This window comes from Dicentrarchus labrax, unplaced genomic scaffold, assembly GCF_905237075.1.
Source record: "Dicentrarchus labrax unplaced genomic scaffold, dlabrax2021, whole genome shotgun sequence".
NCBI classification, from domain to species: Eukaryota; Metazoa; Chordata; class Actinopteri; family Moronidae; genus Dicentrarchus; species Dicentrarchus labrax.
The window spans coordinates 22,569,291-22,590,443 of NW_026136718.1; the positions used below are offsets into that span (position 1 = coordinate 22,569,291).

Consider the following 21,153-nt stretch of genomic DNA (forward strand, 5'->3'; position numbering starts at 1 on the left):
CCTGCCTCCCCGCAGAGCATCATCCAGGACTTGAAGAAGAACTTTGAGATCGTCAAGCTGATCACAGGATCCCTCGTGTGCTGCCACCGCCTGGCTGTGACTGCTGGGGGAAATAATGGCCTCTCAGGCTCAACTCTGGTGGATGGACGATACACCTACCAGGAGGTTCGTCACTGTTGGATTTCTTAGTTAAATTTAACATCAAAAGTCAGGACTATATTTATTTAAATTGTATTTCTCATGTCATTCTTTAGATAACTTCTATTGAACTGTATTGCAACTTTCATCATTTGACATTGATGAGTCATGTCATTTGAAGTGTTATATTATCTGAGCTATTAGTAGGTTTACACAGTACACATAATCAAACATAAGAAGCACAGTGTTATACAGTATGTTGCGTGTTGTTGAGAGTGAAGATAACGTGTCTGTGAATCTGTGTTTAGTATCTGGACAGCCACCTGCGCTTCCTGGCATTCTTCCTCCAGGAGGCCAGCCTCTACCTGGTCTGGAACAGGGCCAAGGAGCTCTGGGAGTGCCTGGTGTCAGGGCCGGATGTCTGTGAACTTGACCGTGAGGTATGAAAACAATGCAAACACAACCCTTGTCCTTAGCCCTTTGTTTTTAATTGCAAGCACCTTTCTCTGGATGAATGCTCTGAAGGATCGAAGTCACTGCGAACATTAGACTTAGACTTAGACTTCTCTTTATTGATCCTTCTGGGATGATTCCCGCAAGGAAATTTAATTTCCAGCAGCTTACAAAACAGTGTAGAAAAATAAAGAGGTATAAAAAAAATACAGCACAAGATAAACAATATAAACAATAAACTCTTTGCTAGATATAGAAAGTAGAGATAAGAATAAAAATAAAATAAGATCAAATTCACAGAAAATGAAATCAAATAAGATAAATGTAGAGAACTGTATAGAGGATAAATAAAGATAAATATATAGGACAGTATATGGCATTGTGTTGTTATACAGTCGATAAGTGGCATTGTGTTGTTAAACAGTTGATTAGCCAATCGCTTCAGTCGCTTCATTCTTTTAGAGCAACATTTGAGGCAGGGACAAGAACATACATTAAGATGATAACCTTTACCAAATTATTGTATGATTTAAAGATGTTTTAGGTTTAGGTTTTTTGATCCTGGTTCTAGATATTGTCTCAGAAGTAATGAACTATTAATTTGATTATTAAAGTAATTTATTTTTATTTTAGTATTATGTAGTAAGCCAAAGTTTCAGTTATTTCATAAAACATCTACCTTCAAACGTAGTTTGAAAAACACTTTTCAATACATAACTTACAAAGTGCTTTACAAAACATTAAGAATAGCATTGCCATGCTTAAACCTTATGTTACCCCATGCTGTTCTTTGATGCCCTTTGTCAGTCGCCTGCTTTTTTTTTTAACCTGGTGTTTCTTGTGGATTTTTCACGCTACATTTTGGTAAAAAAAAAAAATCCCTCTGATACCTTGTACAGATCAGTTGGTAAATTGTTGCACTGACCCTGAGCTCCCTTCCTCTGTCCCATTATGGAATCTGGTCTTTGCATAGTTCAGTGCACATTAACATTTGAACTAAGAGTAGCATCTGCAACAGTTGCTCAATGTTAACCAAAGGAAAATAGACTGAACAATGCACAGTACAGTGCACCTAAAGTCCTGTATCTAAAATTAAATTGAATGAAGCTTAAACACTGTATGTTTTTATGTTTGCAGATGTGTTTTGAGTGGTTCACCAAAGGACAACATGACCTGGAGAGTGATGTTCAGCAGCAACTCTTCAAGGAGAAGATCTTAAAACTGGAGCCCTATGAAATCACCATGAATGGTGAGAGACTCTACAAGGAGATGCACTATTGACAGGACTAGTGTTTCAGTGTTCAGGATTATTTTGAGTTATTATATAAGTATGTGATACAGCAGTTTAACATGTTTTATGTGTCTCTCAGGTTTCAATCTGTTTAAGACCTTCTTTGAGAACGTTAATCTGTGTGACCATCGCCTCAAACGCCAGGGAACTCAGCTGGTCAGTCCTTACTCACATGTTTCTGTTTTCTCTTTTTAAACCAATTATGTGGCAGTTATTTTTTCAATGAGAGCTGAAATGCAATGAAAATATGTATTGAGGTCAATCACATCTTGGTTGACATTTATATTTGATGTATCATATGGTCTTCTTTCAGTGTGTGGAACGCCTTGACCTGGCAGGGATGGATTTTATCTGGCGCATCGCCATGGAAACCCCTGATGAAGAGATAGCCAATGAAGCAATCCAACTCATTATTACATATAGCTACACCAACCTCAATCCCAAGATGAAGAAGGTCAGTGTCTGTGTTAAGTGATTCACAGCCATATTGTCAGAAGTACTGAAGTTTGAAAAGAACAAATACTGTATATAATTGAGCACTTCCAGTGTTGGAGTGTATCTTGGTATTCTGTCCCCTTTTTTTTGTAACTTGAAACCACATACGATATTAACTTTTTCCTCCTTACAGGATTCCGTGTCTTTGCACAAGAAGTTCATTGCTGATTGTTACAAGCGACTAGAGGTAAGTAGTGTAGTATGTTACTGTGAGGACTGATTGTTCCATTTCACAGAAAATAACACCTAAAAGCTCCTTTCTGATTCTCTGTTTCTCAGGCAGCCAGCTCAGCCCTGGGTGGGCCTACCTTGACACATGCTGTTACTAGAGCAACCAAGATGCTGACGGCCACTGCAATGCCGACTGTGGCCACATCTGTACAATCACCATCCAGGTACAGAGGGGGGTTTGGGTAAGAACATAGTTACTAAACCTAATAAAATATGTTTGTTTGAAAGTGTTCCCTCTCCCAGGTCTTACTAACTAATCATTATAGAGAGTAAATGTATACTTAACTACTGTAAAACACACAAGTAAAAACACTATTTTCAGTCTTGTTGAAATTCTTCTGTTCATGTTCATCTCTAGATCCACTAAGCTTGTGATAATCGAAAGACTGCTGCTATTGGCTGAACGCTACGTCATCACTATAGAGGTAGGCCCTGTTCCATTTTAATGGTCTCATTATCATTTTGACACTAAATTTGTTGAAACGAGAACATACAGTCATAGACACTAAAGATGCAGTGTTTTTTTAAAATGTGTGTGTTTTTGTGTAGGACATGTACTCAGTTCCTCGCACTATTCTACCTCACGGGGCCTCATACAATGGACACCCTGTCACTCTTCACATCACCTATGAGTCAACCAAAGACACTTTCACCTTAGAGGTACTTTAAGACTTTTCCTTGTACCTTGTGACACATTTTATGTGTAGAGTTACATTTACAGAGGAAATAACCCTGCTCTGTGTGTGTGCGTGTGTGCGTGCGTGTGTGTGTGTGTGTGTGTGTGTGCGTGTGTGTGTGTGTCCTGTAGACCCACAGTAATGAGACAGTAGGAAGTATCCGGTGGAAGATATCCGAGCACTTGAGCTGTCCAGTGGATAATGTCCAGATCTTTGCCAATGACAGTGTGGTAAGTCTTAATGTTAATCTGTATGTAGCAGTGGGTCTGTATCTTTCGTTTGTTTTAAAACTACACTTGTGCCTGTCATTCCTTCATCAAGGTATTTTACTCCTCTCCCAATCCTGTGTTTCCCCTGAAGCATTACACATTAAAAATCAATGCACAGTAAATTCTTGTAGGCAGGAGTCCCACCTCCTCTTTGTCGGTGGGTTGGCCCGCTGTAACTGTTGTGTGGCAGGGGAAACACAGCCTCGAACAACTTCAGTCCTTGTTTTCTCTCATGCCGTCCCTTCACTGCTCCTCCACCATGTGTTAGTTGACCATGAATCGGGACCAGAAGCTGCTGTCCCAGCTTGGCTTCAGTGATGAGCAGAGCCTGACTGTGAAAAGCTCGGGTACTGGCACTCCATCTGGCAGCTCCGAGTCCTCGGCCTCGGCCTCCAGCAGTTCCAGCTCAGCTGTTTTCAACTCTGCCTACGCCTTGGAGCAGGTACCAACACAGACATATGACAAAACTGTGCTTACACTTGGGCTTACATCAGTTCTGACAGACTGTGCCTGTGTTTCTTGGTCTCCAGGAGAAGTCCCTGCCCGGTGTGGTGATGGCTTTGGTGTGTAATGTTTTTGAGATGCTTTACCAGCTGGCAAACCTGGATGAATCCAGGTAAGAACACCTTGTTGACTACAACAAAGAAAGAACTGTCTATTTATATACTTCATTGTATACCCTACACAATGTGCAGTCTGGGGACGAGTGATTTCTTAATGCGATAAGATACAGAGTTCGCATTCATGTTACCAGCTGTTGTGTGAAAACAGTTCTTTATAATCTTCAGGATCACTCTTCGTGTGAGGAAGCTTCTGCTTCTGATTCCAACAGATCCAGAAGTGCAGGATGCTCTTGACAACTTTGTTCCCAAAGAGTCCAGTGTCTGGAGCCACCAGGTACATCAAACTGTTTGTGAGACATTATGGTCAAGTGAGAAAGGCCATGGCTGAACGCTGAAGCTCTCAATGCTCTACCTTTCTATTCTTGTTTTAGTCTTGCCCTATCTCTCTGCTTCATCTGACTCCGTCTCCTCCCTATGTGTCTCTTTTCTGTAGAAAACACTGTTCCAGGGTACAGGCTCTCGTTCTCCATCTATGGCCTCCAAGCAGCAGCACCAACCCAGTGCCGCATCAATCTTAGAGTCCCTCTTCAGATCCTCTGCCCCGGGCATGTCCACCTTCAGAGTGCTATACAACCTGGAGGTACGCTCACATACACCCCATTAAATGCAGTACATAATTTTTCAACATATAAATTCTGTTTAATCTCAAACTTTAAAGTTAGATTAGTGATTAGTGATCTGTTTTCCTCCCTCTTCTCTCTCTATGTATTAGGTGTTGAGTTCAAAGCTCATGCCCACATCGGATGATGAGATGGCCAAAACCAGCAGCAAGTCCTTCTGTGAGAACTTCCTCAAAGCAGGAGGCCTCAGGTAACAGAGAGAACAGACCTGTTAAAGAAAAGTGACACCACAGTGGGATGTATCAGCAGATTTGTCACATGCATCACAGTCTCTCTTTTTATTTTTAGTTCTGACAGTCGTATTTCTCTGTTTCTCCTGCAGTCTGGTGGTGAATGTTATGCAGAGAGATTCCATCCCATCAGAGGTGGATTATGAGACCAGACAAGGAGTCTACTCAATCTGTCTTCAGTTGGCCAGGTGCAGAATGCCTCTATCAAACACACATATTCTGGGCCACATACTATGTTAGACTTCATACTAAATTGGCTGTGTTTGCAGGTTTCTTCTTGTTGGCCAGAGCATGCCTTCAGCGCTGGACGATGATGTCATCAGGGATGGTGAGGCGCTGTCATCTCGTCCATTTCGTAACGCTGGGCGGTCCGGGCGACAGCTGTCTCTTTGTGGAACTCCAGAGAAGTCCTCCTACAGACAGATGTCTTTGTCTGAGCGCTCCTCCATTAGAGTGGAGGAGATCATACCTGCTGCTCGTGTAGCTATTCAGGTATTCAGAACAAACACCAACACTTTCGCTTTCAGCATTGAACCATTTTCATGACCATAATCTGCCATTGATTAGGCACCCAGACTGATGAAGAATGTTTGCTCTGTCTCTTTTCCAGACCATGGAGGTGGGTGACTTTACCTCCACTGTGGCCTGTTTCATGCGTCTGACCTGGGCAGCTGCAGCGGGCCGATTGGATCTGGTTGGCAGCCCACAGCCAATCAGAGAGACCCACAGCTCCCTTCTGCCGCAGGGAGTCCGCACCAGAGTCAGCAGCACAGGTGACACAGAAAACTGTCTTTTTTATCATTTTCTCCACAAGGTGCTTAGATATAAGCTGAGGACGTATTGATTTGTGCCGCCTGTTTCCAACAGCTCATGGTCAAAGCATTTCCAGTGCCACAAACAAAATCTAGAGAAATGAAAGTAAGACACTTGTCTTTTTTTTTTTTTCTTGTTTGCAGGAAGTAACTGCAGCTCCAGCAGTGAGGGTGAGACCACGCCAACAGCATTGCATGCAGGGATATGTGTCAGACAGCAGAGTGTCTCAATCAAAGATGCCATCATCGCTCGTGAGGCTCTGTCACTGCTGGTTACCTGTCTACAGTTACGCTGTCAGCAGCTATGTAAGGCTCATACAAGAATACAAACACAAACACACTACAAGCATGATAATTACTGCACATTGTCATTAGTCATTATACAGCGGCATAATACTGTTGTTTGTACATATTCTTTAGTATGTAGATTGTTCTATTGCTGTGTTTTCCAAACCTCTACTATGACACTAAATTCTGTGCTTGGTTTCCCTCTCCAGGTTCTTTTTACAATCTTCCCTCCGTTAATGATTTCATCATCGATATTCTGCTGGGATCTCCCAGTGGAGAGGTATACAACACCATCTTTTGTTCAATAGACTGCACAGAAGAAATGTATCCCAGATTTTGCAGTGTTTGTTTACACTCGCGGTCTCTGTCCCTTTTATTCTCAGATTCGCCGTGTAGCATGTGATCAGCTCTACACCCTGAGCCAGTCTGACACTTCAGCCTTCCCTGAAGTCCAGAAACCCAACTTGTTCCTCCTCTCAGTCATTCTCACTGCTCAGCTGCCATTATGGAGTCCTACCTCTGTCATGAGAGGGGTCAACCAGAGGTACTTAAGCAAGAAAACACACAAGATATATACATCACTGAAACTTTAGCTGAGGTCTTGTGTTGATGTTGCTTTGTCTTCTCAGGTTGCTGTCCCAGTGCACTGAGTACTTCGATCTAAGATGTCAGCTTCTGGATGACTTAACCAGTAAGCCAATAAATTCCCTTTTCAATCGCTTTCGTCAATACCTAGATATGAAGTATTTTCCCAGATGTAGGAGTTGGTGTAAAAGAGAGGGTATAGTCTCCGGTTTCAGCCATTAAAGGTGTGTGTTTCTATTTTCCTTTTATTCTCTCCACCTCCTCCAGCATCAGAGATGGAAGTGGTAAAAGTAAGCGCAGCCACCATGCTGGAGGACGAGATCTCTTGGCTTGACAACTTTGAGCCCAGTTGGAGCTCTGAGATGGAGACCAGCGAGGCAGACAACATCCTCCTGGCAGGACACCTTCGCCTCATCAAGACCTTGCTCTCACTCTGTGGCAACGAGAAGGAACATCTCGGTGAGCATACGCAAGGACATATTGCTGCACCGGTTAAAAACCTTTTGGGGGTTTATTAAGACACTAACACTAGTATGTATGTATGTATGTAATGTGATGATGTGTAACTCCCTTTCTTCAGGCCCATCTCTGATCCAGCAGCTGTTGGATGACTTCCTGTTTCGAGCCTCACGCATCATCATCAACAGTTCAAACCCCACACCCTCCCCAGCCCCCAGCCATGACTTCCACCCCAAGTACGCCCTCTTAATCCTGTCCTCTAGTTACAGTTTGTTTTACTCCTGTGAACCCTTTTAAAATGCCATTTGTTGTTTTTTGGAGCAGTGCACAAACCACTGCGAAACACCGTAATCTTTTGTCGTTTACATCGTGTGTGTCTCTGGTCAGGTGCAGCACAGCCAGCAGCAGGTTGGCAGCCTACGAGGTGCTGGTGATGCTGGCAGATAGCTCGCTGTCAAATCTCCGACTCATCACCAGAGAGCTAATGTCGATGCACCACCAGTCAGATCCTTCCCTCTGCAAGGAGTTCGATGTGAGATGCTGACTGACCTATATGTCATACAATAATATTTGTTGGTTCATATAGCCTGATAATGGTTTGGCTGTGAAATGACCTCTCTGTGTCTCTTTCAGTATCTACCCCCCGTGGAGAGTCGGTCAGTCTCAGGTTTTGTTGGGCTGAAGAATGGTGGAGCCACATGTTACATGAATGCTGTGTTTCAACAGCTCTACATGCAGCCTGGCCTACCAGAGGTACACATATTTGTAATTTGCTGTTTACCTTCTGTTATCACCAGAGGGCATCTGCTCTTTGAGTTCAGACTTTCACACAGTGAATCCAATAACAGTGAGTATGTATGTTTTGTTTAAAGGCGTTCCTGTCCATTGAGGATGACACTGATCAGCCAGAGGAGAGTGTATTCTACCAGGTCCAGTCTTTGTTTGGCCACCTGATGGAGAGCAAACTGCAGTACTACATCCCTGAGAACTTCTGGAAGGTAACGTACATTTGTCTAGAAATGAAAGGATGCTCTGATTGTAATGCACTCAACGTTTCAACTTCAGGTGTTACTGCATAAGTGTGGGCATTGTTGTTAAGTTATTTACATGGTGAACAAAAAAGTCCATAATTGGTACCAATCTATAAGTGAGTTTATCTTAGTGAGAAAACTGAGTGCTGATGATTCAGTGTGTTGTGTTGTATATTGTGTCTGCAAGGTCAACACATTCACATACTTTCTCATTTCTGGAACATGCATTCTTTTCTCAAATGCCCGCAGTGCCGAATACCATTTTTAGGGCTCCAGGGCTTGGAAGTAATCAACAGCGAATATTTTAATATTTTTATCAGCACGAGGGACCAACCCATGGTCACAGGGAAACAAACAGACATAAGCCTCCTCCACATGCGGCTCATGTGCTGTTGCGAAAACCAAATAGCGGGTTAAAAATCAAAACATGCGTTGTTTTTTCTGGGCATCTTTATAAAACTGACAAAGAAAGTCAAAAGAACAGACACACACAGCCTGTATGTGTCTGTCCCTGTATGATACAGGGAGAGAGAGACATAAAAAGGTGGGGCAAGCTGGTTTGTGCAGAGAGAGGGAGGTGGAGGTGGAGGTCCGAGTCCCAAAATTGAAAAATGTTTGCTCTGTTTCTCTAACCTGCAGAGAGTCACATCTGTTTTTTTCTTGTTGTGAAGATTTATCTTCTGCTATAGTGTCGTAGAACTTAGTTTATAGAGTTTATTACTTAACTTTTGTCTGAAATAGTCTCAAATCTGTTATTTCTGTTGCAGATCTTCAAGATGTGGAACAAGGAGCTGTATGTAAGAGAGCAGCAGGATGCTTATGAGTTCTTCACTAGCCTGGTGGACCAGCTTGACGAACATCTCAAGGTAAAAGTCACACACCACGCCAATTTAAAAAAAAATAAAATAAGCACCAGCCAAGCACTTATATCACTAATGGCTTATGATGACATGAATAATGATGAAACTCCTTTTCCACCAGAAAATGGGTCGAGAACAGATCTTCAAAAACACATTTCAGGGAATCTTCTCCGACCAGAAGATTTGTAAAGACTGTCCTCATCGGTAAGCGAGAGCTGTTTTTTCTCAAACTTCAAGACAATTGTTTCATTTTGAGACACTGACCGTTGACCTTTTATTGCAAAGGTACGAGCGTGAAGAAACATTCATGGCTCTGAATCTAGGAGTGACATCTTGTCAAAGCTTAGAGATCTCGTTGGACCAGTTTGTCAGAGGGGAAGTGCTAGAGGGCAGCAACGCCTACTACTGTGAGAAATGCAAGGAGAAGGTGCGTATAGTGCTCTGCATGCTTTTATTCTTATACACTGATTTCGTGTGTACTTACAAGTGTGTACATGTGTTCACCTGCACAGAGAACCACAGTGAAGAGGACATGTATCAAATCCCTGCCCAGCGTTCTCTGTATTCACCTCATGCGCTTCGGCTTCGACTGGGAAAGCGGACGCTCCATCAAATATGATGAACAAATTCGGGTACGAAGTATTATTAATCCCAAAATAAATCTCAGTTCCATTAACTAGGATACACTTTCTGATTTTGCTACCACACCTCAAATCCCAGAAATTTAAATATAATGTATATAAAATTCTGTATTGTTGGTGCACAGTTCCCCTGGGTGCTGAACATGGAGCCCTACACCGTCTCTGGAATGGCTCGTCAAGACTGCAGTGGGGAGGGCAGTGAGGGGCGAGGCGATGGCACCTCAGGAGGGTCGCCCAGGAAGAAAGTCACAATCTCTGAGAACTATGAACTCGTTGGTGTTGTTGTCCACAGCGGTCAGGCACATGCCGGACACTATTACTCCTTCATTAAAGATAGACGGTAAGAGACAGTGTTTTCAGACATTCCTCCTCCCTCAGTTAGAGGGCTAATATTCTCAGAAAATCTAAAACGTTTATGGTTTCATGCACTTACCAGTGCTACGTGCTGCTCTCCTGATTGTATTTTCCAGCTCATTTTCCTACTTTATATAAGAAGCACAAAACCAGTGATTAGTGGGGCACATTAATGTGTTACTTTAGCTTTCCAGGCAGATTTTAGAGGACCTCCTTGGGGCATATGAATGCAGCATCAGACTTTGTGTGGGCTGTCCTGGTTTAGTTTGTAAGCATCTCCAGATGTCTGGCTCTGGAAGGCAGGAATGCAAAAGAAGTGGAATGTAAAGAGACCACAGGAGCTAGTATTTGGCACCTTCGCTTGCTCACTCGCTTGTTCCTATCCCAGCTTAAGACTACAACAAAGAAAGTTTGTTCTCGGGACATTGCTCACTTTCCAGGAAATTTGTCACATGGAGCAGCATCAAAGTCACTCATCCTTTATGTCAGTAACAGATATGTGTGTTTAGACCATTAGACAAGTCACCAGGCTGGTGGCAAACCTGTACTGCAGTATGTTGACCAGTATGTTATTCTACTGACAACTGTTAAATTAAAGAGAAGAGTCAGAACATTGTTAGTCAGTACGTGTTTTACTACGGAGGCTTTTTGGTTTTTTGTATCGTTTTTTATTTATTAAGCATGCACACTGAGTTTCCAGTTCTGAGGTAGCAACATTTTACTCCTTTGACCCTCCCTCCATTTTTGTATGTTCCCATCTCTTAGTGGTAGCGCCCGCGGACGTTGGTACAAATTCAATGACAATGTGGTGGAGGAGTTTGATATGAATGATGAAACTCTGGAGTACGAGTGCTTTGGTGGAGAGTACCGTCCCAAAGTTTATGACCAATGTAAGTAACAACATCGGTAACACCGTTCATTCAATCGCTAAACTTAAAAATATGTGATTCTCCACCACACATTGTTAACTTTAATGTGTTTGCGTGCAGCCAACCCATACCCTGATGTGCGGAGGAGGTACTGGAACGCCTACATGTTGTTCTATCAGAAGATCAGTGACCAGAACTCACCCGTCCTGCCCAAAAAAAGCAGAGTCAGCATCATGAGACAGGAGGCTGAGGACCTTACACTGTGAGTGAACCTCCCACCATTTACTGCACTCACCTCATAAACGTTCTTTTTGTGTCATTGATAATGTATCAGCCACAATCTCCCTGTGCAGCAGTCAGCAGAATAACAGCTCTATCTGCGAGTGACAGTTCTTGTTTACAGAAGTTTTATACATAGAAAACTGTGCCACTGTTAGAGAAAATCAGCATTTATTCAGAAATCTTCAGCAGTGCAACAACCTATCATCATCTAGCTGGTGTCCCTATATTTCCCAGGTCTGCCCCGTCCTCTCCTGATGTTTCACCACAGTCCTCTCCTCGCCCCCCAAGGGCTAACAACGACCGCCTCACTCTCCTCACCCGCCTGGTCCGCAAGGGAGAGAAGAAGGGCCTATTTGTAGAGAAGATGCCTGCAAGCATCTATCAGGTAAAGTGGCACCAAGCTGCCAGTGTGGAACTTGATAAAGTAACATTGAGGTCATAGGGACGAAAGTGAATTTATGTATGTTCTGTTAGTAATAGAGCAAGAATCAGCTCAAACATCTGACCTCTCTGTTTGTGTTTTGTATAGATGGTGAGAGATGAGAATCTCAAGTTCATGAGGAACAGAGACGTCTACAACAGCGACTACTTCAACTTCACCCTCTCCCTGGCCTCCGTCAATGCAGTATGTGCTCTTACAGTTTTTGATTTCCTGATTGTGCATACAAAGTAAAGCTTCACAGGGATTTGACTTATTTTATACAGCAAATAAAATCATTAGTTATTTTCAGGAAGCAAATATTTTCTAAATTACTTGTTTGTTTTTTATAGATAAACAAGCACTAAATCATTCACATTCAGTACAATTGTCAGGGATCAGTTTTGTGGCTTCCAGACAAAGATGTTTGCGTGTGTTACAGACAAAGCTGAAGCATCCAGACTACCAACCTATGGCCAAAGAGAGTCTTCAGCTGGCTGTTCACTTTCTCTTTCACACCTACCTGCACACCAAAAAGAAACTCCGGTATGTCCACACGTACAGCGACACCCATCGATAATGAACATCCTTCTTGAGCAGCGATGTTTGACCTGTATTACATTTATATCTCCTGCAGGGTAGACACAGAGGAGTGGATGGCGACAGTGGAGGTGTTGCTGTCCAAGAGCTGTGAAGCGTGCCAATGGATGGTGCAGTACCTGGTTGGACAGGAGGGACGGGAGATCACCAGGTCAGTGATTGTCGGCCAATTACCCACAGATCAGTTACATGTGTACACTGTGTTTTTGATCACATGTGTGGTACATATTCTGCTAGCACAGAAAAGGGTTATTAAGCTTTTGGCTTTAAAATTTGTGACTGTGCTTTGTCAACCAGACTGCAGTCTCACTAATACGCCATCACTTCAGCTTTATGCTGTACCTGAAACATCAAGCATGGATATACTGCATGTTCGTAGGGGCCATGGCCTGGTTTTACTCACTGCAGCATTTTTGTAGCTGTCTTAGTGATATGTGATACTGCCGACTTGGCAGCTCACATCGCTGCTCCCTCATTCTAATCAATGCACATTGAACTATCTGACCAGGGTCAAATAATTCCACCCTGGTAATGCTGCAGCAGCAAATAAAGCCTCCCTCACTCTCTCAAGAACCCATACTTATACTCTAATTTTATATATATTATTGTCCCTTAACGTTAGATCTTCATAGTATGTTTTAATCACACACATAACGGGAGCCTCTGGAGTATTCTTGAAATTGCTTATAATTGCATCTGCACTGACAGCAGGGGTATTGATAACACCTGTGTGAGTGTTGCACACTGACCTGATGCTGATTGGCTAAAAGAGCCGGTCACTGTCACTGTGGAATGTAACCAGAGGATAGTTTCCCATAGTGCGCATGCGTTTTCGAGAAGGGTTGTCTTACACTACTCTGTGTTTAGGCATGGGGTGATCATATGGTCCTTAGATATGATTGGTTGTTGAACATCACACGTTTGGACAACAGTACATTCCAGCCCCCTTTACATACCACACACTCCTTCCCACAGAGATACAGAGTGAGAGATACAGAGCATCGCACTCAGCTGTGTGTCTCAAGGCTAAAGCCACCAAAGTACAAGTGTTTTCTCTCACACAAATGGTGCTTTAGACTGCTCTTATCACATGGTTCTTCAGACTGCTGCTTCCTGCCTTATAGGTTCAATTCCATTCAATCTGCTCATCATTTACAACACTGATTATCATTATATCTCCTGCTCAGGGTTTGTCTGTTGGAGTGCAGTGTAAGGGAGGTGAGGGTGGTGGTCGCATCCATCCTTGAAAAGACCCTGGAGAGCGCACTTCACTTTGGAGACCCGGGGCTGGACAACCTGACCGACGCCCTGCTGTCCTTATTGGACAAAGATGTTCCTGAGAATGTGAAAAACTGTGCGCAGTACTTCGGCCTCTTCAGCAACTTTGCTCAGAGGGTAATAAACCATCAGTAATAAGTAGATTTAGACTTTTCTGCACTCTTTAGTGTTTAAACTAATACATGAGATAAAATGACAATTAGATGATGTGTTGTGTCTTTCTCTTTGCTCTCTCAGGGTTGCGGCCCTTGCCAGTTGTTGTTGAAACACTCAGCTTATCGCCGGATGCTCATCTTCCTGTTGGGACCCAATAGGCAAAACAACCAGGTAGAACTGCATAATATACAGTGTGTAATAGTACAATATGCCTTGATTCACAACACAGTAATACTTTCACTATCACCGTGCACTTTTTCACTTAGAATTTTCCTAAACTTAAGACTTTCTTTAAAAAACATAAATATAGTTTTGAATTGTTAAAGGTCCGGTGTGTAACATTTAGGAGGATCTGTTGGCACAAATGGAATATGATATTCATAAGTATGTTTTCAGTATCTTTGCCGCAACTTTACCACTAGATGCCACCAAATCCTATACACTGGTCCTTTAACTGTTTTTAAGAAATTCTGAATATGGTTGCTTGTAAAAAAAAACAAACAAAAAAAACAGCGAAATGTCGATCTAAGACGCAATTTAAAAACAAATTGCATTTGTTGCTATTAAGTACTAATTGTTGTGCGTAGTTTATTCAGTTTTTTCTCTGCATGCCTCCACAGAACCGACGGTGGAGTCCAGCTCAGGCCCGGGAGTTCCTTCACCTCCACAGCTCTCTGGCCCTCATCACTCTGCACTCTGACCTCAGCCAACAGCGGACACATGGTGAGACACTTAAATCAATCTTGAGTGGTCACAGGGTTGATGGGTTTTGTACAATCCAGTCCTTATGCTCATTCTTTCATTTCTCATCTGTTACCCTGCATAGCTCCAGGAGGGTTTAAGCTGCGCGTGACCGGCGTCACCTCTTCCACCCCGCTGCTCCCCCTCCACGCAGACATCCTGGCCTCACTCTTCACTCCAGAGGGACAGCCTTACCTTCTAGAGGTAACATACAAACCAACAACTCGCAGCATTTTAAACAGTGAAAGGATTTTTTTTTCTTCAATCCAGACCAATGATACAACAGTACTATATACTTATACGGATACAAAAGAACCCATTCAGAGCCATGACCTATTTATCAGGACAAACATCAAAAGGCTCTGAACTCCTTTGCCTGAAACTCTCGTTTTTTCATTGTGAATTTCCACCAGGTGATGTTCGCCATGCGTGAGTTGTCAGGTGCCCTCTCTCTGCTGATAGAGATGGTGACCTACAGTTCGTACTGTAATGAGCCCTTCTCCCTGGGTGTGCTGCAGTTGCTCAAGGTAAAACAAAGCGAGGCAACTGTCAGAGCTGACAGACATTCAGTCAATGAGTATTCTTTGTTCATAAAATCATCTGAATACTTTGTGTCACAGACCCAGCTGGAGACGGCTCCACCTCATGAACTGAAGAACATTTTTCAGATGCTGCAGGAGCTACTAGTGAGTGACAGTCATCATTTAACTCTGTGACCTTTCACCTATTAATGTTTATAAAATCTGATCACTGTTATGATCAGCTTTGCTAACATCAGTTATATCTTTTACATCAGGTCATGGAAGACCCTCTCCAATCCCAGAGACTCAAGTATGCTTTTGAGTCAGAGAAAGGCCTTTTAGGTATGTGTCCGTGCACAGTGTTCATTGTCCTATGGTTCATTCAGTGTTCAGTAAACTACAATTTAATGTTTTTGTTTGTTTGTTTGTTTTTTGTCTTTGTTCGTAGACTGCCTGGCCACTTGGCAACATGATCAGTTTTGTCGATGTGTATTAAATAGTGCTGTCAGTTAAATGCGTTATTAACGGCGTTAACACAAACCCATTTACACGGTGTCAATTTTTTTTAGCGCGAGATTAACGTTCTTTTTGGCCTAGCACACTTTGTAGTTTTTTTCACATGCTGTTGCAACAACTAGTAACGTTAGAAAAACTACAACACCACACCGGATCTAGCTAGACCAGAAACAAAACAGGCACGCCGCACACAGTGTGTTTAAGAGTAGTAGAAGTTACATTTTGAGTGGATGGCGAGCGCGAGACTCCGAAATGGATGCCAATAATATTCTGAATGGAAAGTTTACTTTTAAAAAGTTGCCAAATGGTTCCATTGACAAGACCAAAGTGATCTGTGTGTTTTGTTGTTGTGAACTGAGCTATCATCACAGCACGTCCAGTCTGAAATACCACTTGATGGCCAAACACACAGCTGATGCGAATTCTCCGCCCCCTCGTCAAAGCCAGGCGACAATGGATGATTTTCCAATAAAAACAACATTTGCACAAAGCAAGCCGATCCACTTTTCCATGTTAATAAGAGCATTAAAATGAGAAAAAATAATGGGACAAAAAGAAATCAAGGGACATTTAGAATAGATAAAAATGTGTGATGAATTGCGAGTTAACTATGACATTAATATGACACTATTTTAAACGTTTGACAGCACTAGTATTAAATGAATTCATTGAATGTATAACAACCTGAGTTCTTTTTCTTTTCAGCTTTGATGCACCAGAGCAACAACGTGGACAGCAGACGCTGCTACCAGTGTGTGAAGTTCCTGGTCACATTGGCCCAGAAGTGAGTACATCTAAGGGTCAACAGTTAGTTTTCCACGAGTTGTAATTCTATTAGATATGTTTAATTGTGGGTGATACAGATAAACTGGGCAACATTAATTCTGAGCCTTCTTTTATTTTTCCCACCAGGTGTGCTCCAGCCAAGGATTACTTCAAGGACTTGTCTGGTCACTGGAGCTGGGCAGTACAGTGGCTACAAAAAAAGGCAAGCTGCAAAATACTGTGTTGCCACATACATCAGAGAAATAGGTTTTTTTTTGTGGCATATTTTGAGTTTATTAGATAGAGACATTAGATATAACAGGAAATGAGGGGAGGGAGAGCTGAGGGGCTGACATGCAACAAATATCACTGGAGAATCAAACTAGGGATGTTGCAGCTTCATAGTCAGTGCCTTAAACAACTAGAGCAGTTTTCAATCCCTTTTTATCTGAGTTACCTCCACAGCCCCTTTATTGATGTTCCATCTTCATTGACACTGCTCCTCTTCTTCCAAATCGTGTTGTGTGTATTGATTTTAACCTCAATGCTGTTTTAATATATAAAAGTTTTATCTGTTGTTTTTTTTTAAAACTATTTATGCATTATTTTTAGCTAACTATTTAACTATGTATAGATTACTTTTAGATATTTCAACTGTTCATCTATTACTTACTTTACTGTCTTTTTAAACTTCTCTGCTCGTGTGCCGAGGTACCCCCTGGGGTACAATACAATCCCTGGTGGAATCACTGCTCTGACCACCAAGAAGACACTACATACAGTGTGATGAAATACTATTTTAATTTTCCTGTATGCTAATTGTATTTTTGCATCATATTCCCTCAGATGACAGAACATTACTGGACCCCACAGAGCAACGTCTCCAATGAAACATCCACCAACAAAACCTTCCAGCGCACCATCTCTGCACAGGTACACACACACACACACACACACACACACACACACACACAGAAATATTGTATATCAGCCTGATAAGAGTCCCTCCCACCACCAACAGCATGCAAACACATGCTGTCAATGGTACTCGATGATTTCTTTTCTCTTCTGCTCTCAACTTGGCTCCCTTCTGTTTCATTGTCTGTGTATCAAACTCTGCAGGATACCTTGGCCTATGCCACAGCGTTGTTAAACGAAAAGGAGCAGTCTGGCAGCAGCAACGGCTCTGACGGCAGTCCAGCAAATGAAAACGCCGACCGCAGCCTCCGACAGGTATCCCTCAGTTTCAATCGCGTTAGCTGCTCAGCACAGTGGGCTTCTTACATGACTCATCGTATTACAACATCCTGCTCAGTTCACACAGCCAAAAAGAGAAGAATGGAACAAAAACGGAACATCTCACTGGCTTCTGTCAGAAGCTTTAAAGGCAGTTTGTTACCTCCCACGGTTGTTATTAGCGGTGGATTTGAAGCTGCTCCATTCTTCTCTGATTCCTGCTGTGCCCGACAAGATGCCCACACAACTCAAGAGTGTCAGACTTGTTCTGGCACAGCCATGAACACTGAAAATAGATAAAGATGTGCTGCATAGAAATTATAATCCCACTGTCCCTGCTTGGCACTTTGATATTTCACCATCTGTACCTTTCCTCATAAAAACACCACATTTGTTTGTTCTCATATTAAATTATTAAATGTACACCTCGTGTCTCTCCCAGGGGTCGGAGTCTCCCATGATGCTCGGCGATTCGAAGAGCGATCTAGAAGATGTAGACCCCTAGCTCCTCCAACCAGCAGGATCCCTTCGAAGGAGAAGCGGCACAGCTCCAGGCAGCCAATTGAAAGGGCTGCACTTTGCCTCTGATTGGTCAGGACATTTAGGACTCCACAGCAAGCCAATCAGAACACTTATACTCTCGGTCGCTACGGCAACAAAGGAGCTATGAATAAATCATAAATTACTTCCTTTCAGAGCAGCCACGGCGATGATGGAGATGCATTATCATTAAGGGCAGCAGAGTTGATTACAGTGGGAAGTGCGAAAACCTTCCACAGTCACGGATGACTTCAGTTTATCCTTTTATTCATTCATTCACTCAGAATGACAGCAAGGTGGAGGATGGGTTTGGGTTGTGTTTTAACAATTTTCTGCTCATATTTGCCAATGTATCTACATAGACATATTCATATTGTAAAGATTTGTTCCATAGATGTAATTTTCAGTGTAAGATAATATTTTAAAGTCTCCTGTGCTCTTCTCCACAGCCATGCAAATTGTGAGAGGTCACATTAGGTGCTCTAGAGGAACTTACAGACACGTGTGTGCACACCTCCACACACGAGCACTTGGGAGGGGGTGGGGTTAAGTATGCACTTTATAGTCCAGCCCAGTCTATTGTGACGTACAGCAGCACTGGTCAGTTCCTCTAGAGCCTCCTCGCGATCGTGTCCTCCTCTTCTTTTGCTTTTAACAACTTACATTTTCAGTGCCACTTATGCAGACACATGGAAACCCTGATAGCAAGCCTGTGACTTAACCTTTCACCCTGGCGACCACAGTGTAGCCATGGGGACACAGTACAGGGCAGGCCGTGTCCTGGAAACTGGACATGTCCCAGCCCTCAGCAAATTTGAAACAAGCAGTGCCATGGTCAGCGCTCTCCCTCTACTTCTTCTTCTCGCTGTCAGGCAGCCTCATGTGCTGGATTTTATTCTTTTCATTGCTGCGTTTTATTTTCTTTGCCACTTTTCTTTGACTCCGGATGGATTGACTATTGGAGAGGATGTTTAGGGACTCAAGCCTTATGCAAGATAAGCTGATCTGGAAGTGCACAGATCAGTCATAGTGGGCCATCAGTGCCGACTGAGGGGGAGCTCAGGAGCATGTTTTATTTTTAGGTGCCAAGGTTACAAACACACACACACACACAGACACACAAAGAATAATACACTATGATAGAACTTGTGAAAAATGTGTGTCACTCATTCACTTCACTCACAAACACAAAGAACAGGTCCTCCTTGCCTCACTGTTACCTCTGCTTTATCAGGTTTGATTTAGTTTTTTTCCAATGGAGTTTTCTTTTTTGCTTTGCCTTCTGCTTTTGTCTACCTTTGGAAACACACAGAGGAGCTAAACCCAAATGTAGCTCTAGTTCCATACAAGAACAGCCTGCATCCATCACCCTTACTCCAATACTCCATCGGGAGACTTGAAGTGCCTTAACCTCCCGATCTCTCCCCCGTCCCACCTCTGACACTGTATCATCACATCTCTGAGGAGGTGGGCGAACGCCTGCTCCACCTGTCCTGACCATGACACCAAACCAGTGTCTTGTGAGGTCAAATAGTCTCGCTGTAGTGCAACAGGGCTTCTTCATCCCCATTAGACCCAAAATAATACAGGGAAAATGTCCTCTGTGTGTTGTGACAAAGGATTGTAGGAATGTAATTGTTGGTTGTTGATTCTGTGTGTATGGGGGAGGGAGGGGGGGTGTAAGTTTTACCCTAATAAAACAGGGTTTAGGTGACAGGACAGGGTTTTGGTGATGGTAAAATGCTGCTTCTTTTTACTCTGCACTCAAGCAGAGACACTTTGTAGATACTGATTTATGCTAGATAGTTTTAAGGAAACCACACTTTCACTCAGATGTTCTGAAGACATGAGCCTAAACTAGCTTAGCAGATTAGCTCTCAGCTTTAACAGGTAAATGTTTACAGTGTGAGGACCTACAAAGCAATCATGCAAAATGGTTTTCTGTTGGAAGTCGTCATGCGATCAATCCACTCCACGTCCTCAAAGCCTGAGAAGAGGGACGATCACCCTCCCCCCCCTTCCCCCCCAACCCAGCCCATTTTCCTCTCTATCTCACTAGATGTGAATGTCACGTCGTGCTCTCCGGCACGTTTGCATGTGTGGCAGTAAGTGGTGGTGAAGTTTGTCTTTTTTTGTGTGACAGAGGAAAAACAACAGCCCAATGTGTTGTTTGCTGTGTAATTTGGTCATTAGCACTTACTGTCACAAACATACGCCCCATCTCTGTGGCTGGTTACGTGCTATCTGATGGAGCTGCATGCAGTCTGTGCCAAGGCATACATGGCCATGGCAACATGAGTCGCAGCCAAGAGTGTCTCCTAGGTTTGCCCCACTGCTACATCACCACAACTACTTTAAAAAAAAAAAAGAAAAGGAAAGAAACCTCAAAACAATCTTGTTTTAATCCTGGGATGCAGGGAGGGATGGGGAAGTGCGTGGGTAGGGATTGGTATCTGTACGGGTTTTTACTGTCATTCAATTTTGAAAATTCACTTCTGCCATCGCAGGATTCTGTAATGCATGTTAAAACTCAGTTTTAATTTGTACATCAGAGTTTGATTAAGGGGAAATTTGATATAAAATAAACTGGAATGCACAACCTTTTGTAAACATTGTTTTTATGTATGTTTACAGATTGTCAAATTATTCACTTGTTTATTCCAGGACAGACACCTTACAAAATGTTGATGCATCTTACTTCTCAACATTATTGTAGGTTAATTTCTGCAGGAAATCTTAATAACTCATCTGATTTATTTTATTTATTTATTCAGCCAACAGTCTTTTTCACAGCAGCCATTTTGACATGAAATAATAGGATAAACAGGCGTTTGGCTGCACAGGCTGTGAAAAAGATCAATATATTTTTATTGAAGACATTTTTATGTGTCAAAGGAGGAAAAACAGGTATAAATAATATTTACAAAAAGGGACACTTGAAAACAACAGTTATTATTAATAACACCTGTACTTTTCCTGCTTTTCTTAATTCAAAATGTCTGCTGTGAAAAAGGCTTTTTGGACTGAGAATAGGTAATCAGTTTAGCTCCACTCATGAATTCATGCACAACCCCAGCCTCATATCATGGCTTATGTTTTTGGCATAAGGCATCTGTGATGAAGGGTTGTATCAGTTTAGCAGTAATGATATCAGATTTCCTGTGGCAATCAAAC

At 42.6% G+C, this 21,153-nt stretch overlaps 1 protein-coding gene across 3 annotated transcripts in view; it reads left to right on the forward strand.

Annotated features, from left to right (window-relative positions):
• usp24 (ubiquitin specific peptidase 24) overlaps positions 1-20,578 on the forward strand; it is a 32,277-nt gene extending 11,699 nt beyond the window's left edge. For 2 of the 3 annotated variants that reach the window (XM_051376917.1, XM_051376919.1), the window contains 50 exons: positions 16-165; positions 447-578; positions 1,729-1,840; positions 1,962-2,038; positions 2,196-2,336; positions 2,511-2,564; positions 2,657-2,790; positions 2,967-3,033; positions 3,158-3,268; positions 3,417-3,515; positions 3,823-3,996; positions 4,085-4,170; positions 4,343-4,451; positions 4,611-4,757; positions 4,890-4,987; positions 5,120-5,215; positions 5,297-5,519; positions 5,638-5,800; positions 5,984-6,145; positions 6,337-6,407; positions 6,511-6,671; positions 6,757-6,818; positions 6,980-7,171; positions 7,293-7,407; positions 7,559-7,703; positions 7,805-7,924; positions 8,044-8,169; positions 8,970-9,068; positions 9,184-9,266; positions 9,348-9,489; positions 9,575-9,694; positions 9,829-10,043; positions 10,823-10,947; positions 11,047-11,188; positions 11,443-11,593; positions 11,738-11,833; positions 12,069-12,172; positions 12,264-12,377; positions 13,414-13,621; positions 13,742-13,831; positions 14,281-14,383; positions 14,487-14,605; positions 14,815-14,928; positions 15,022-15,087; positions 15,198-15,264; positions 16,144-16,222; positions 16,351-16,426; positions 17,050-17,136; positions 17,326-17,436; positions 17,882-20,578. In XM_051376917.1, coding sequence (XP_051232877.1) covers positions 16-165; positions 447-578; positions 1,729-1,840; positions 1,962-2,038; positions 2,196-2,336; positions 2,511-2,564; positions 2,657-2,790; positions 2,967-3,033; positions 3,158-3,268; positions 3,417-3,515; positions 3,823-3,996; positions 4,085-4,170; positions 4,343-4,451; positions 4,611-4,757; positions 4,890-4,987; positions 5,120-5,215; positions 5,297-5,519; positions 5,638-5,800; positions 5,984-6,145; positions 6,337-6,407; positions 6,511-6,671; positions 6,757-6,818; positions 6,980-7,171; positions 7,293-7,407; positions 7,559-7,703; positions 7,805-7,924; positions 8,044-8,169; positions 8,970-9,068; positions 9,184-9,266; positions 9,348-9,489; positions 9,575-9,694; positions 9,829-10,043; positions 10,823-10,947; positions 11,047-11,188; positions 11,443-11,593; positions 11,738-11,833; positions 12,069-12,172; positions 12,264-12,377; positions 13,414-13,621; positions 13,742-13,831; positions 14,281-14,383; positions 14,487-14,605; positions 14,815-14,928; positions 15,022-15,087; positions 15,198-15,264; positions 16,144-16,222; positions 16,351-16,426; positions 17,050-17,136; positions 17,326-17,436; positions 17,882-17,944 — 5,901 coding nt within the window. In that variant the 3' untranslated portion in view covers positions 17,945-20,578. The remainder of the gene's footprint in view (positions 1-15; positions 166-446; positions 579-1,728; positions 1,841-1,961; positions 2,039-2,195; positions 2,337-2,510; positions 2,565-2,656; positions 2,791-2,966; positions 3,034-3,157; positions 3,269-3,416; positions 3,516-3,822; positions 3,997-4,084; positions 4,171-4,342; positions 4,452-4,610; positions 4,758-4,889; positions 4,988-5,119; positions 5,216-5,296; positions 5,520-5,637; positions 5,801-5,983; positions 6,146-6,336; positions 6,408-6,510; positions 6,672-6,756; positions 6,819-6,979; positions 7,172-7,292; positions 7,408-7,558; positions 7,704-7,804; positions 7,925-8,043; positions 8,170-8,969; positions 9,069-9,183; positions 9,267-9,347; positions 9,490-9,574; positions 9,695-9,828; positions 10,044-10,822; positions 10,948-11,046; positions 11,189-11,442; positions 11,594-11,737; positions 11,834-12,068; positions 12,173-12,263; positions 12,378-13,413; positions 13,622-13,741; positions 13,832-14,280; positions 14,384-14,486; positions 14,606-14,814; positions 14,929-15,021; positions 15,088-15,197; positions 15,265-16,143; positions 16,223-16,350; positions 16,427-17,049; positions 17,137-17,325; positions 17,437-17,881) is intronic. The other variant, XM_051376918.1, reaches the window with a different exon arrangement.
• Positions 20,579-21,153: the final 575 nt, after the last annotated feature.